Source organism: Salvelinus sp. IW2-2015, linkage group LG26, assembly GCF_002910315.2.
Source record: "Salvelinus sp. IW2-2015 linkage group LG26, ASM291031v2, whole genome shotgun sequence".
Lineage (NCBI taxonomy): Eukaryota > Metazoa > Chordata > Actinopteri > Salmoniformes > Salmonidae > Salvelinus > Salvelinus sp. IW2-2015.
In genome coordinates, this window is record NC_036866.1 from 36,490,185 (window position 1) to 36,507,243 (window position 17,059).

The 17,059-nt window shown below is 46.4% G+C and overlaps 1 protein-coding gene across 1 annotated transcript in view; it reads left to right on the forward strand.

The window, feature by feature from the left end:
* LOC111952561 (homeodomain-interacting protein kinase 2-like) overlaps positions 1-17,059 on the forward strand; it is a 90,675-nt gene that overhangs the window by 52,280 nt on the left and 21,336 nt on the right. The window contains 2 exon segments of the mRNA XM_070435027.1: positions 12,830-12,953; positions 14,463-14,585. Of these exon segments, the coding sequence (XP_070291128.1) occupies positions 12,830-12,953; positions 14,463-14,585 (247 nt within the window).

Sequence of the window (17,059 nt, forward strand, 5' to 3'; positions counted from 1 at the left end):
CGTCACCTCTTTATATACGCCGTCACCTCTTTATATACGACGTCACCTCTTTATATACGTCGTCACCTCTTTATATACGTCGTCACCTCTTTATATACGCCGTCACCTCTTTATATACGCCGTCATCTCTTTATATACGCCGTCACCTCTTTATATACGTCGTCACCTCTTTATATACGTCGTCACCTCTTTATATACGTCGTCACCTCTTTATATACGTCGTCACTTCTTTATATACGCCGTCACCTCTTTATATACGTCGTCAACTCTTTATATACGCCGTCACCTCTTTATATACGTCGTCAACTCTTTATATACGCCGTCACCTCTTTATATACGTCGTCACCTCTTTATATACGTCGTCACTTCTTTATATACGTCGTCACCTCTTTATATACGCCGTCACCTCTTTATATACGCCGTCATCTCTTTATATACGCCGTCATCTCTTTATATACGCCGTCACCTCTTTATATACACCGTCACCTCTTTATATACGTCGTCACCTCTTTATATACGCCGTCAGCCTGTCTCTGCCTCGTCCAATCCAACAAGCCCCCTTCACAAACAAACCAGCTCAAAAATATCTTACATTCATTTCTCCTCCCTTTGTCATTTGACCCGCTGACAGAGGAGGCGACGCCTAATCAAGATAATGTATCTCTGTCTACCTACATGTGACCTTCTGTGCTTCGGCTAGACTCTTAACTTAACTGAACACAGCACAACACGGCTGACGGAAAATGGTTTGCGGAATCTGTTTTAGTTTCCTCCCAACGACCGCGTTCATCATGCATGTCTGCCTGCCCCCCGTTCCCACAGAATTCCTTTTGAATCGGGCCAGCGAGAGGACAACATAATTATGTCCATTCTAATTGAGTCTTCAAGGAAGGAACATAAAATGGATCATATTGTATTGATTTTTACCCAGCCATAATTGTGTTTCACTGGGAGGACAAAGAATAGCAGATTAAACAACGTTCTTTAATGACGGGCATGTTGTGTAGAAGATGGGGGGGATTATCACTATAGAAGAACATTGTCATTGAGAGGTGATTAACAATAACTATACTTACAAATGACTGCAGGGCACCGCTGGCTGGGTAAATGAATGACCTGTCATTGTGAGTGATTGTTATTGGAGAAATCCCTCACTATTCAGGGACTGCAGTGAACAAACAACTGAGGCAACGTGGCAACGCAGCGGGAACAGGAATAGTAATAATTAGGAGTGTGTGTTTGTGTGTGTTCTCTGTACATTCAAATGAGACTTCAGGGAGCTGGTTTTGACTTTATTTATCTTGGTTCAGAATCTCAGGGGGGGATTTTATGAATATGTTTGAAGCAAAAATGCATTACATTTGCTGGTGCCTGACAACAGAGGTGCTGAGTAGTGAATATTGTCATTTCTATTTCAGTCAGTGATTGACAAAACAGCAATAACTTATTGAAAGCATGTGAGCGATGAACTACAGATGTAGGATCTTAATTCGAGCCAGTCAGTTTGCTACAGCAGGAAAATAATGTTTTGATATATTATTTTGTTAGAGCAAATCAAGTCTGACATTATAAAGTGGGGAAATTATCACCTTTAAATCCCTTTTAAACCTCAAATACATTACAAGTTTGCATTTCCTGTAGTGCAGCAAAATTCTGAGCAACAAAAGAGTGATCAAATGAAGATCCTACATCTGTATGAGGATGCATCAGATGTATCCATGTGGCTTGTGATAGCGGTACAGTAGTTGGCTGCATTATGTTGCAGTGTCACACCTCTCTCCAATTTTTAAATGAGCATGGTAAATCAGAAGCCACACTACTGGCCCTGGCACTTTGGCCATGGACCTTGCCCAACACCCCCTACAACACGGCCTCCAAGTCCCCTCTCTGATATGAAACGTAGGATGGATGAGGGAATGAGTGGGAATGATTAATATGTCCAATTCCTCTCTAAACGTTGATAATCCTGCTTTTGTTTCTGTACGCGATGACATTTCTAATTCCTCCCAGGGAAGAATGCAGTGTGGCTAATGGCGTTTAGCTGTCTGACGGCATGCCATGAGAGAGAGAGAGAGAGAGAGAGAGAGATGGGCATACTGTAGATGAGAGTGCCATCATGAGTGGCTATGTAAGGCTATATGTATGTCTGTCAGGGGGAGGCTCATTTCATACTACTGTCTAATCAACTGGCACACAGCTGCACTCCAGGGACAGATCGACAGACAGACAGACAGACAGACAGACGGACAGGGGGACAGACAGCAGACACGCACAGACGGACAGACGGACAGACGAGACAGAACGGACAGACGCGACAGCGGACAACGGGACAGCACGGACAGACGGACAGACAGACAGACAGACAGACAGACAGACAGACAGACAGACGGACAGACGGACAGACGGACAGACGGACAGACGGACAGGGGGACAGGGGGACATATCATATGTAGAAGAGCCCCTCTGTGCCTGCCTGCGTACTGTACTGTACTGTACTGTACTGTACTGTACTGGACTGGACTGGAGGCTCATGGTTACTGGTTAGGTTTGGTTACAGCTCCCTCTGGTCCTTGCTGCTTGTTGCGAGGGAGGGAGCCGCACCTCAGGCACAGAGAATGCATGTAACCCAGAATTGAATTAGGCAGGGGAAGGTGGAGGGAGGGAGTGAGGGGGAGAGCAAGACATATTTTTTTTAAATGTTGTTTCTTCTCACTTTTGTTTATTGTTAATTTCACTTGTTTTGGCAATGTAAAGATATGTTTCCCTTGCCAATAAAGCCCCCTTTGAATTTAATTGAGAGGAGGATTCAGAAGGAGGTAGGAAGATGGAGGGGGGAGATTTATCAGCCTGTGTGTTTGCAAATGTCTCCCCCTGCTCTTTGTCACTGTGCAGTAGAAAGAAATCACTTAATAAGGGGAAGTTGATGAGAGCTTGAAGAGTACAGACTTCAAAAATTGAACCATTACGACTGCATGCACACCATGTCACGTCTTCCCAGGGCTCCATCCCATCCCAGCGTTCACAGGCATCTCATTTCAAATGGCTTTTTGGGGAGTCGGGCGTTTTACTAAATATCCAATATGAATGACGCTCTACTGTGGCCCCTGCAGCACTGCTAATGTTTCCTCTCTGTCTCTTCTTTGTATCCGAGGCACTATAAATCTCCACGCTGTGTGTGCACTGATGAGGTCTCTGAGCAGTGAGCACTTCCTGTATGTGCTGCTGGGCTCCGGTCTTTATTGTGTATGTGCAATGCATGATTCCCTTATGCCAGACATTTCTACCAGACTCAGAGATGAGGGTTAAGCTCTAGCTGCTGATAAAATCCCTCACACCGTCTAATTAGACCGGAGTGATCGGGGCTCTGAGGTTTAAACAGTCCTCCTGCTCTGCTCTCTGACTGACCAGACAGACAGTCTCCGGCTGGCTGGTTGGCCGGCTGATTGGGTGAGACAGACACCACCTGCCACACCGCTCCTCCTGGTGGAGAGTACTTGTCGTGACCCACATATTTTCGGCGGGGCCAGGAACTCCTTGAGAGTGGAGAGAGTGGAGGGCTGTGACTCACTGTAGTGCTGCTCCACGGGTCAGGCAGATGCCATGGTGGCCATTTGAAGGGGGTCAAGAGCAGGTAGTCAGACTCAGGGTACCATGCCATGAGCTTAGACTGCTCAGTCAGGCTCTGGCTCTTGTCCGGCACGTCTTTTATCCTTCATGTCTGTCTGTCTGTCCATCTGGAGAACGCAAATAGAGGTAATAGAGGACAGTAAAAGAGGTAATTACCGGGGCTGCAGCTCTGCAGCCACTCTCTCTGTCACAACACACACACACACACACACACACACACACACACACACACACACACACACACACACACACACACACACACACACACACACACACACACACACACACACACACACACACACACATTGGAATAAGGTTAATGGAATGGCAGTCTTGTCTATGGACCATCCAACTAGAGAGATTAGTTCTATAGCAGACAACGGCAAGGAACATTACGTTTGATAAGAGTACAATAGATATTGAATCACTGTTGAATCTGTTGTCGCTGTTTCACTGAAATGTTTTTGAAATGATCATCTGTATGTAAAACATTTACATTTGGACAGATGCTCTTACATCCAGAACTTGGATTTATCTTTTTTACCTTTATTTAACTAGGCAAGTCAGTTAAGAACAAATTCTTATTTACAAATGACAGCCTACCAGGGAACAGTGTGGTTAACTGGCTTGTTCAGGGAAGAACCACATATATTTTTACCTTGTCAGCTCAGGGATCGATCCAGCACCTTTTGGTTACTGGCCCAACACTCTAACCACTAGGCTCTCCTGCCACCCCATTTTTAAGATTGCTAGGTGAGACAACCACATTATCACAGTCAAATATACAGAATATGAACGTTCCATTCCACCTAAACAATGGATTTTACAGCGTTTTGCAATTTTATTTTTTTTCAAACACATCTAAAATCTATGAATTAAACATCTGAGAACAGTAATATTTTACACACACATGAAGGTAGCCAGAAGCAATCATTTCTGATGAGAAAACACAAATGTGAAAAATTTGTGGATATAGCGTTTTGGAAATAAACTTCTTCAAATATTGATCATGCACCCTGTGCCAGCATGGGGGTGCGGGTACTTGTCCCAGTTAATATTGTATGGGCTTTTAAAAATGCACAGAAAAAAGCTTTGGGGTACCAGACGAGTGCTGTGCTGTCCTTAATGCCTGACTAGCTCTAGGATGGCTTATGTTCTTCTTATTTCTTGTCAGTCCTTTACATAGAATGTTTACCTAAAGTGGAACATATCGTGATTTTACTCAAGTATGGTTTTCCTATAGAATCACAGGTAATTCTACCAGAAGACTAAAGCCCCTTTATTCATTTTTTGTCTCGCCTTTAAATCAAATCAAATCAAATCAAATTTTATTAGTCACATACACATGGTTAGCAGATGTTAATGCGAGTGTAGCGAAATGCTTGTGCTTTCTAGTTCCGACAATGCAGTAATAACCAACAGTAATCAACCCTAACATTCCACAACTACTACCTTATACACACACACACAGTGTAAAGGGATAAAGAATATGTACATAAAAGATATATGAATGAGTGGTGGTACAGAACGGCATGGCAAGATGCAGTAGATGGTATAGAGTACGGTATATACATATGAGATGAGTACTGTAGGGTATGTAAACATAAAGTGGCATAGTTTAAAGTGGCTAGTGGTACATGTATTACATAAGATGGCAAGATGCAGTAGATGATATAGAGTACAGTATATACATATGAGATGGGAAATTAGGGTATGTAAACATTATATTAAGTGGCATTGTTTAAAGTGGCTAGTGGTACATTTTTACATAATTTCCATCAATTCCCATTATGTAAAAATGTACCACTAGCCACTTTAAACAATGCCACTTAATATAATGTTTACATACCCCACTTTACCAATCTCCTTCCCGCTCTCCCTCCCTCCTTCCCTCTCTCCTTCCTTCCCTCTTCCCTCCTCTCTCTCCCCTCCTCTCTCCTCCCCCCTCCTTCCCTCTCTCCCTCCTCCCTCCTTCCTCCCTCGTCCCTCTCTCCCTCCCTCCTTCCCTCTCTCCCTCCTTCCAATCTCTCCCTCCCTCCTTCCCTCTCTCCCGCCTTTCCCTCTCTCCTTCCCTCTCTCTCTCTCCTCCCTCCCCTTCCCTCCTCCCTCCGTCCCTCTCTCCCTCCCTCCTTCCCTCTTTCCTCCTTCCTCTCTCTCCCTCCCTCCCTCCCTCCCCTCCCTCCCTCCCTCCCTCCCTCCCTCCCTCCCTCCCTCCCTCCCTCCTCCTTCCCTCTCTCCCTCCCTCCTTCCCTCCCTCTGTCCCTCTCTCCCTCCCTCCTTCCCTTCTCTCCCTCCTTCCAATCTCTCCCTCCCTCCCTCCTTCCCTCTCTCCTTCCCTCTTCCTCTCCCTCTCTCTCTCTCCTCCCTCCGCCCCTCTCTCCCTCCCTCCTTCCCTCTCTCCCTCCCTCCAGTCCTGTGGATACTCAGCGGTAGCTATGTGAATGTATTAACAGGTGAAACAGTGACAGCACAGTCAGCACTTCTCTGTGCCTTTTGAGTGGAGAGATGGAGCCCTCTTTACAAGACCTTGAGTACAAATAATGTTAACTGGACCCTGAATGAAAGGACACTATTTCCCAAGGTCTCTGTAAAAGTTTACTATGTCCTGACTTACCCAACTAGTTACATCCCTTGACTGGGGCCCGGGGGCTCTGGGTGGACCAGAAACTACATTTAAAAGCCTTTTATCATGCAGCCCTCAATAGGCATTCAGCATTCACTCTGCCCCGTTGCCCTCCCTCACGTAATGGCTGAGCTGGGCAGGGCTGGTTCTTTTTAGTGTGTATGTGTGTCATCATCTCAGCCTCTCTGACAGAGGAAACCACCATCCTTGGGGCCAGAGGAGGGGCCACAGGTGCAGGATAGGGCTGGGCGATCCCTCTGTCACTCGGTCCCTCAGTCATTGGCCTTCACATTGTGTGTAATCAAACAGGCCTTTAAAGAGTTGTAGGTTGATCGGTTGCCACTGAAACGCTGAGGACATACATACTGTTATAGAGATGGATCTCTGGGGACTCTGGGTAGTGAAGTCCTTCATTCACAGAGCAGAAAAAGACCCAGACCCAGGCTTCTTTCATAAGACCAGCCAGGGGGAGAGGAGTGATGGCTGTAGAGGACGAGAGGGCAATAGGGGAAACCACAGGCCAGAACTTTCCCTTCCCCAACAAGAGCTTTTTCCTGTCAACCACCAGAGTTTTTTTGTTGTTGATGAATATATTTGTATTACGTTTTCACAATTATTCCTGCACGGTAACATAATATACAGCTGGACAGTAATTCATACTACAGGAATGTTTCTTTTCTTGCCCACCCACACACTTTTGACCCCAACCTTTCACCCAATTTCCCATCTACCCTCTCCCCCACCCGTACCTCCACCCATCTCTTCCCTATGGCTGGGAAAAGAGCAGACAGGTCATAAACATACTGTACATAATAACAAAAGAGCTTTCTGTCCTCCCTTCATCACGTCAGGAAGCAGAGAGCTCTTTGAATGGAGTTAACTCAACCAGCCCAGTTTTCTTCACAGTAAATAGGCTATTACTCAGAGTTGTTAAGTGGGCTGTGAGTTTCACTCCATTATACAAGAGCAGTTCAAACCAAGGACGTCATACGTACAGTATATGAATACAGTAATATTTATGATACATATAATGTCTATGTTTCAGAGTTATTGCAACAGAAACGTTGTCCAGTGTAAATGCTGCACATGCCAAGACAAATATGTCATATGCAGCAAATGATGTCTATGGTTCAACCTCATGGCAATAGAATGTAAACGCGGTGGTCCAGACTGGTAATGTGCCAGACTGCCAGGAGACTGACGTGAAGCCGAGCTGAGGGAAGGTCAGGGTGATGGTAGCATCCTGACGGCCCAACACCCGGGATGTCAGAGCCGGGAGTAGCAGCTGCAGCGCGGTACGGCTGGGGAGGAGAGGAGCGGCACTGCCCTTCTGCACACCTGCCCGTCTGGTCTGCCCTAGTTAAAGGGGGGCAGAAGAAACGTTCTGGGGGGGTATGCCATCCCTGTAGCTCCCAGGGGATTGGCCTCGTCAATGAGAGGCTAGCTGGGAGGATGTCACAGTGCTCGCCTCCCTCGCTTCTCTTCCGCTCGCCCTCCCTGACCAGGGACCACTGCTGTACGAGCTCACAGCCTGAACACAGCAGAACTGGCCTCTTATTCGGCCAGGGATTCAAATGCAAGGAAGAGCCTGACTGTTTCTATGTGACTGTCTGTGTGGTTACATCAGGCACAGTGCACATGCAGTACTGTAGCAATGAGTGTACCAGTCTGCCACAGGCTTGGTCAGTGTTCTGGATCCACCCCCTCATAGTGTTGACTTGTACAACACTTTGAGAAAGCTGTTAGATGAGGTCTAGTTTAAAGCTGTTACATTGGAGGTGTAAGTCAACGTGATGGGGTTTCTGTGCCGCTGCTTATGGAGTGCACATGCTGCACATGTGGGGCCGATGGAACTTTCCAGAAGAAGAGAGCTTGGAGCTATGCGTTAACAAATGCTGAATATAGTAAGCCTACTCTGATAAGACAGAGATATAGGTCACTGACTTCAGTGTGCATGTTAGTGCCACTCAGGCCTTGCACTGCACACAGCACACCACCCTCTGGTGCAAACGTCACAATGAGTGGCTGTGTGTGTGTGTGTGTGTGTGTGTGTGGTGGTGTGTGTGTGTGTGTGTGTGTGTGTGTGTGTGTGTGTGTGTGTGTGTGTGTGTGTGTGTGTGTGTGTGTGTGTGTGTGTGTGTGTGTGTGTGTGTGTGTGTGTGTGTGTGTGTGTGTGTGTGTGTGTGTGTGTGTGTGTGTGTGTGTGTGTGTGTGTGTGTGTGTGTGTGTGTGTGTGTGTGTGTGTGTGTGTGTGCAGAGCTGAGGTTTGCATGCAGAGCAGCTCTGCCCATAAGCACCAGGACGTGGTGAGTCGTTATCGCCTGACTACCTGCCATTTTCCTTTGACGGTTTCACCCACAACCTCCTTTATTCACCTCCGTCTGCGAACTATTACGGACGGCTCTAACTGCAGCTCTCAGGGCTGACAGACATTGTGCCCCCGTGTGCTACAGGAGACAGGCAACTTCCAGTATCTGCTTCTGCGTACTGAGAGTGAAGGAAGGGAGGGAGAAGGGTAGTGTGCTTCTTGTTTGCCTGTGTAGAGGCCTGCTTCGGCAGCTGCTGCTGTGTTTTGCATGCCATGGAAGCAGTGAGGAGATTTGGCATTACTGGGTTGGGTGGAGTGCAGCTGGACCTTGGTGAGACCAGGGAGGGATCATGGGAAAGGGCCTGGCCGGGGAGGTTCTGCCTGAACTCATCCAAGCACAACATCATCAACGTTAACGGTCCTCAACATGATCCCTGCCTGGGGAGGTGCGTGCACACACACCTACACACACAGACACGCACACAGACACGCACACAGACACGCATAGAGACACGCACACAGACACGCACACAGACACGCACACAGACACGCACACAGACACGCACACAGACACGCATAGAGACACGCATAGAGACACGCACACAGACAGCCACACAGACACGCACACAGACACGCATAGAGACACGCACACAGACACGCACACAGACACGCACACAGACACGCACACAGACACGCACACAGACACGCACACAGACACGCATAGGACACGCACACAGACACGCACACAGACACGCACACAGCTAAAGATGCAGGACTAATTGCTCTCTAATTAAATAGTATGGTCCAAAGCCGCTGTTATAAATCCACACTTCCATGACATCAAACGTGCCACAGCGTCAACCATGGAAAAACAACATTGCGGCCGGCACAGACTTGACCATTTCCCCATGATTGGTTGTTGTGTCATATTCATTTCATGCTGAATGATACTAATATTCCAAGGTGGAGATTGGATACGCAGGGGAGGGCGGGGTGCTGCTGTAACTTCTAGAAAGGACCTTGTGAGTGGAAGGTCTGTGACCTGAGAGGTAGGAGCAATGGGGGCCAGCGGTCCAGTGCGGTCCAGTGCGGTCCAGTGTGGTCTAGGGGTCAATATAATGATGTTTTCCTCCCAAGGCTGATTTCATCTCAATTTGGTCGCGGTTCAAAGTCTTTTTTCAGTAGCCTGGCTGGCATGCTGCAATGGCCCCTCTGCTTTGAAGCCTAATGGGGCTGATATACTCATGCAAAAAGAGGGCTTCTGTGTGTGTGTGTGTGGTGTGTGTGTGTGGTGTGTGTGTGTGTGTGTGTGTGTGTTGTGTTGTGTGTGGTGTGTGGTGTGTGTGTGTGTGGGGGTGGGTGTCATTTTAGTGCTATTACAGAGCAAAGACCTCTATCTCTCTCTGGGGGGGAACCGAAAGCTGTCATTGTTGGGAGGGGTGTCAATCTGTGTATATGCAATAACAGCTTATCTCCTGCAGCGGAAAGTTACAAAGTAGTTTTCCATAAGCTTGGCTATTTGCCGGATGCATTTCATACTGGAAGGGGTGTAGAAAAGCAGCCTGTCAGCCAGAACCATAGAATCTATTTGGTGTGTGTGTGTGTGTGGTGTGTGTGTGTGTGGTGGTGTGTGTGGTGTGTGTGTGGGTGTGGGTGTGTGTGTGTGTGTGTGTGTGTGGTGGTGTTGTGTGTGTGGTGTGTGTGTGTGTGTGTGGGGTGGTGTGTGTGTGTGTGATCCTGTGCATCCCTCATCGTAAAGTTCCTAGCCTCCTACCTCTCTAAAGTGAAACCCCGGCAGTTTGAAGAGGGAGTATTGTGCTGACTGACCTAGTTCCTGGCCCATAGCTCAAGCTCCCTCTCGCCGCTCAGCACACGCTGTCCTGCCCAGTGCTATCTTCTCCAAGCAGGCGCCTCAATGGTGCTTTGGTAACCCACGATAGATGGCCCAGCTCATTGTGTTGAAGGTGTCTTTGTTGTGGAAGTAGCCCCTCCTTCTCAGACACTGGTGTCCACCTCTGCCCCCGAGACCCCAATAACCACCATTTGTGTTTACTGAGCCCTCTCCGTGAATGTGATATTCGCTTGAGAGGCTACTGCTCTCTGTCTCGCTCTCTGTCTCGCTGTTTCTCCCTGTCTTCCCTTTCTCTCTCTCTCCTACTCTCTTGCTCGCCCTTTCCCTCTCTCATTTGTACTGTCTTGTTTCTCTCTTTTGATAGTGCGATATCCCCTGTGTAAGTCTGCCACTGGTGAAACAGCCGCGTCCCAGCTGTTTCTCACGTGTTAAACCTGCCATCTCTTTCACACATAGACAAGGGAGGCGGGTCTGTGAGGAGGGAGTCTGAGGCCCATGTGGAAAATGTGATCCGATTCCCCCAGCCGTTGCCCCCCAAAAGACACCCCCGGCCCCCCCCCCCCCCAGTCCCATAAAGCCCTGCTCTTTTCCACATGATCTGTTCCCCGGGCCTGTCCAGCAGGCTCCAGGCCAGTCGTTACGTCTCTGTCTCTCTCCCAGGCTTCTGCTGTGCTGCCTAGAGCCTGCGCTCCTCTGCTCCTCTCCACTCGCCTCGTTGTCATGACCACCGCAGGCAGGAAACGCTGGGAACTCGGCGAGGGGCTCTCAGAGCAAACTGGGAACAGAAATGTTCCAGGATCAGCCTAAAGCAGAGAATTGCTGTCGCGCCATTAAATGTTCGCTAATAACGTTTTATGATGAAGTAGAGCGTCTCTAGTTTGTGTATGTGTGTGTGCACGTGCGTGAGTGTGCTTGTACGTGCATGCGTGTGTGTGTGTGTGTGTGTGTGTGTGTGGTGTGTGTGTGTGTGTGTGTGTTGTGTGTGTGTGTGTGTGTGTGTGTGTGTGTGTGTGTGTGTGTGTGTGTTGTGTGTGTGTGTGTGTGAGAAGAGACAGCGTCTCCAGTTCACTCTCTAGTTCACTCTGAAGTCACAGTGCGTTTCCCTTATTGGGGACTGAGGCAGTCTGCTAGTAATTTTAAGGCTCATCAGAGACTTCAGCTCAGTGGACTGCACTATAACCTAACTGGTGTAATGTAACAGAGCTCAGGGTGGGTCCACTGTAAAATGTTAATTTTCTAAATAGTTTGTCAGTTGTTACATCGTATACCCGAGACAGTGTTTTTCTTCCTGTTCAGTGTTCAATCACACCCAGTTATTTATCGGTGGCCCTCGTGAGGTGGCCCCTTGGCCCTGTGTTGCGTAAAGGCCCCGGAGTCTAGGAACCGGCTTTGTCGTTATCAACTAAATATCCACCCGGAGACGAACGAGGGTTGCTCTGACTCTGTGGATATTTACGTTGATTTTATCTTTCATGGCGGCACAATTGATTCACATTGGGCCACCGTAACCAAGACCCATCCTCTTCCCCAGATTATCCTCCCCTCCCCGCCTTTTATCCCAGAGGCCAGACTTCCCGAGATCAGTCATCCCGATTGGCTCCTGCACGGCTATCAGTCAATTAGCTCTGCCCCCCCCCCCCCCCCCACACCACACACACACAGTTAGCACTGAAATGAATCAGCGTGACTGCCAGTGCCATTTGAAGGACAATCAAAGAAAACAAAGTCCTTGATTCCAACTTTTTTCAAAGCTCCTCTAAACAAGCGAGGAGTTTGTATTAAAGGCACAAAGCTGGTCTGAGATCAGTGTAAAATAACATATCAGAGAATGACAGGCTGATTGATTAATTTATCTTGGGCGGAGCGTTGAGATAATGCTGCTGGCATTGTAGTCTAATTAAATAATGTTTGTTTAGGGGATGTTTTTAATAGAGCTGCCTAGTTGTCTTATGTTTTGGTAGGGTTATCTGCTGCTCCTAACACTGAAGTGCCTGAGTCGAGCTCTTCTAGCTAGTCTAGCTCCTCTCTCCATTACATTGGTCTGTTCTCCCTGAACACATACTGGGTGGGAAAAGAAAGTGAATGTCACTCATTTGTTTGCTGCTTCCAAATGAGATATTTAACTAAAGCTAATGTTACATCGACAAATGTTCGTTTGACATGGGACGGGATTCAATCCAAAACGAAAGACTTTCAAATGCAATTTCCCAGACGGTCACAGAGATCATGTTCAACTCGAGCAGAAATGAACTTCAATGGCAGTGAACGGGCCTTTTGTCTGTGTTGGTTTCAAGCTCATCATGGACTTTTTCCCGGTTAGAGACAAGGTGTGGTCAATTCCATAGCTCATACAGCTGACCCCCCCCCCCCTTTGTCACATTGGTCTGGATCTAACAATGCTATATCTCTCTGTCCTCAGAGCTCCAGAGATCATCCTGGGCCTGCCATTCTGTGAGGCCATCGACATGTGGTCCCTGGGCTGTGTCATCGCTGAGCTCTTCCTGGGCTGGCCCCTCTACCCAGGGGCCTCCGAGTACGACCAGGTAGGTCTGAGGGTCTGCTCGTGGGGGGGAAGGGGGGGTGCATAGGTGGGTGACAACCAGGAAGATGATGCCTAAATGAGAGAGAGCCTCCAAGACAAGAGCTAGAAGAAGTTGTTTCTGAATGCTACTATAAACAGGAAATGTGAAAGTTCTCAATTCAAAACACCATTTCAATCTATCAAGGTGTGCATTCTACATAAGTGGCATACGAAGAGTCACTAGTCCACTTCTGGACGAGGACTGCTATATCACTACAAGTCATGCTTACGCTGTAGTAGTGTCAGTCAGAGAGGAAGGGAGAGGATCAATGCTTAGTAGCAGAGCTTTGCAAATTAGAGCTTTGGAAATGAGATAATATGTTTCAGGACTGGAGAAAAACAAACTGCTTGGTTTGTTCTGAGAGACTGAGCAATACTCGCTCAAGGCTTTCCCATAGAGCCATAAAAGAGAGAGGGAAGAGGAGGAACAGAGAGAGAGCGAGAGAGAGAGATAGAGATGAGAGGAACAGAGAGATCTGTTGCTCTGGAGCACCGGAGCGCTGCTAATTGGTGCAAGTGGTTCAGTGGCATCTGCTGGAATAAACAGAGGGATCAGGAGCTGCCTGTTTGTCAGGAGGAGACGAGACACTCCTACACACACGCGCGCATTCGCACGCACGCACACACACACACACACATACACACACATGCGCACATACGCACAACCAAGTAAGTTAGTCTACGCCTGTTGTTAACGAAGCATGTGACAAATACATTTGATTTGAACCACACACACACACACACACACACTCAGGCCTCATCCCGGTCACTCACAGAACTAAACAAATCATATACATTTTTATTAGTTACTGTACATGCTTTGTAAACAACAAGTGTAGACTAGAAATGAAATGCGTACTTACGGGCCCTTCCCAAAAATGCAGAGAGAAAGAAAATAGAGAGATAATAGAAAATGAAAACACGTAATAATAAATACACAATGAGTAATAATAACTTGGCTATGTACACGGGGTACCAGACACAAGCACACTGGCTCAGAGTTACATACAGGAGTTTTTACTGGGTAGGTCACATGGTGGGCTAAATCTCATGACCGTAGTCGTGAATCATGGCTAGGGCCAAGAGTTTTTCCTGACGATATGACCTTGCCAGATTGACCCTGCTGTGAAAATGTGCCACAGCTAAGGCCTAACACACTGGGATTTTATCAGTAATGGATTATAGTGAATCTGGGTCTGGGCATATTCCCTCTGCAGTGAACATATTTACCAGATGTGATTATTTGAGTGTTATCACCCTAAATATTTGTGCCAGCAATAATTTTCCAAGTCTGACTGACTAACATTTTCAGTCAAACAAATTTGCGCCTTAAAGGGCAAAACTAACAATATCCAATTAAGCGTGCCTTATTTTGCACGTCTGCATTTGAATGCTGTTTGGCTGATTGTGTTTGAAACTCTGAATGAAAAGTTGATGTGTTATTTGATATTTTCTCCTCATCCTCCTGTAGATCCGGTACATCTCTCAGACACAGGGGCTGCCTGCGGAGTTCCTCCTGAGTGCAGGGACTAAGACTACTAGGTTCTTCAACCGAGTCACAGACTCTACCAACTACCCCCTGTGGAGACTGAAGGTAGGCCTCTATTACAGACACACACACACAACACACACACACACACACACACACACACACACACACACACACACACACACACACACACACACACACACCCACACCACACACACACACACACACACATTGAGAAACACTAATTACGATTGCCCTGTTGTCGTGTCAAAACTCTCCATACACATCAAAAGAGGAGTTGGGTTTCAGTGGAGTCGATCATGTAAAACTCTATTTGCCCACCAAGTGACCTACCCAGTATGTCAATGATGTATTAAGTGCCTTGCAATAAATGTATGTGAAAAACTCCTCAGGAGCTGATTGGCTTGATCCCTTCCTACTGCAGCTTTCTGCCCCCCTCATTGTAGAACCTTTGACCTAGATTTTTTATTAAACAATTGCTTCTGGTGATATCCCTAAGACCTGTCTTCCCCCTTCACAAAGCTGGAGTTCCTTCTGACCTAGATAACTACCGCCCAATTTCTAAACTATCTTGCCTTGCAAAATTATTAGAATCACTGGCAAACTCTCAGCTAATAACATTTTTTGCTCTTTGAATTATACTCTTAATGTGTACCAGTCTGGTTTTAGAGCACAGTTTCAGCATCTACACTTACATTATATATTAAATTGCTTAGATCATAGGAATCTGCCATATTTATAGACCTTTTCAAGGCTTGAGATTGTCGACCATCCCCTACTCATTCAAAGGTTGTCTGCAATGGGCCTCGACCAGGCGTCGTGCAAGTCAGACAGGACACAATGTGTTTTTTCTGATGGTGTCAGGTCAAGTTACCTCGATATTCCTAAAGGTGTCCTCTTTACTATTTATACTATATAAATCATAATGGTCTCTCTGCAAAAACCTGTAACATTCATCTGTATGTAGATGAGACTGTTATGAACGCTATTGCCCCTATGGCTGACCAGGCTGTTGGAGCTGCAATTTTAGATTTTTGTCACCTTGCAGAAAGTCCTTGTTGATTTAAAATAAATTAATGCGGGGAAAAAACGAAATGTATGCTGTTTTCTAATTCTCGTAGAAATAATTAAGATGGTCTACACATTTATGCATTGGGTGGTTGTTTAATCGAGCCGGTTGCCGCCTATAAATATCTGGGCTTTTGGATTGAGAATAATTTTTGACTTATAAAAAAACGTACGTATGAGCTAGTTAAAAAGCTGCGATTTAATGCCTCTGCCTAAACAGTCAACTTTCCTGCCAGTTCTTGACGATGGGGACACCATTTATGGGACTGCAGCAGCCACTACTATTAAATCCTCGGATGCTGTCTACCATAGCACCCTTCGCTTTATAACAGGTGACAGTTGTAATACTCACCATTGCATCCTGTATCAAAACGTTGTCTGGTCCTCATTAAACTCCCGTAGATCACTACATTATTCCCTCTTTGTTTACAAAGCTCTACTACACAAGCTTCCGACCTACCTCACTTCACTGTTAAAATGAAAAAATATGAGACAGCCAACCCGTTCACAGGGATGGTTAACTCTCGAGTTTCCACTAGTACGTAACGATCTCGGTAAATCCGCCTTCAGTTTCAGTGCCCCCATTTTTGGAAACGCCTACCAAACTCTTGACTCTCTGGTGTCTCTAGAGCAGTTTAGGACTTTAATGTTAAATTCATTTAGTGATAATTGCAACTGTTTGGATTTAATGCAAATAATTGTATGTGTGATGTTTGAAGCTGTTGTGTTGATTCTGTAAATTCTATTTTATTTTATTTTTATTATCATTTTTAATTTGGTGTATTGTTGTCCTTAGTCCACCATTGTAAATCGTCTCAATGGGTACTCCTGATTAAATGTGTTTTAAAAAAACAAGCTACAGAAACCCAGTGTGAGGCATTGACAGGATAGACTCAACGCTGGCTCCAAAAAAAAGTTGCTCTATTCAGGCCACTCAATAAGGTGCTGACCTGTTCAAGCACCAGCATTTTTTCCCCCTTTGGGAGTACTTTGGAGTCATGCAGTGAATCTGCAGACATATTTTTACTGTATTGAACATCCTGACCCCACAATACCAATATCTCAGCTGGATATATACGCCCTCACCGCTCTACTGCACTTAGCAATATTCTCTCCCAAGATTGATCAGCTCTCCTTGGAGACTCACCACGAGTCCGTCCCAAATGGCACCTCACTCCCTATAAAGTGCACAACTTTTGACCAACGTGCCATTGTCTGACACACCCCATGTCTTTGTTCTTATTCATACAAAATGAGGCACAACAACATACCACATTGACATCCAATAGTGTAGCTCCTTGCAACGTTGACCTTTCAGTAAGTATAGAGGATAACAACCTGTCTGTTGTGTGTGTATGTGTGTGTGTGTGTGTGTATGTGTGTGTGTGTGTGTGTGTGTGTGTGTGTGTGTGTGTGTGTGTGTGTGTGTGTGTGTGCTCTTAATTGTTTCTAGGTGTGTTCTTGAATGTGTGTGTTTATATGGTTGTTAT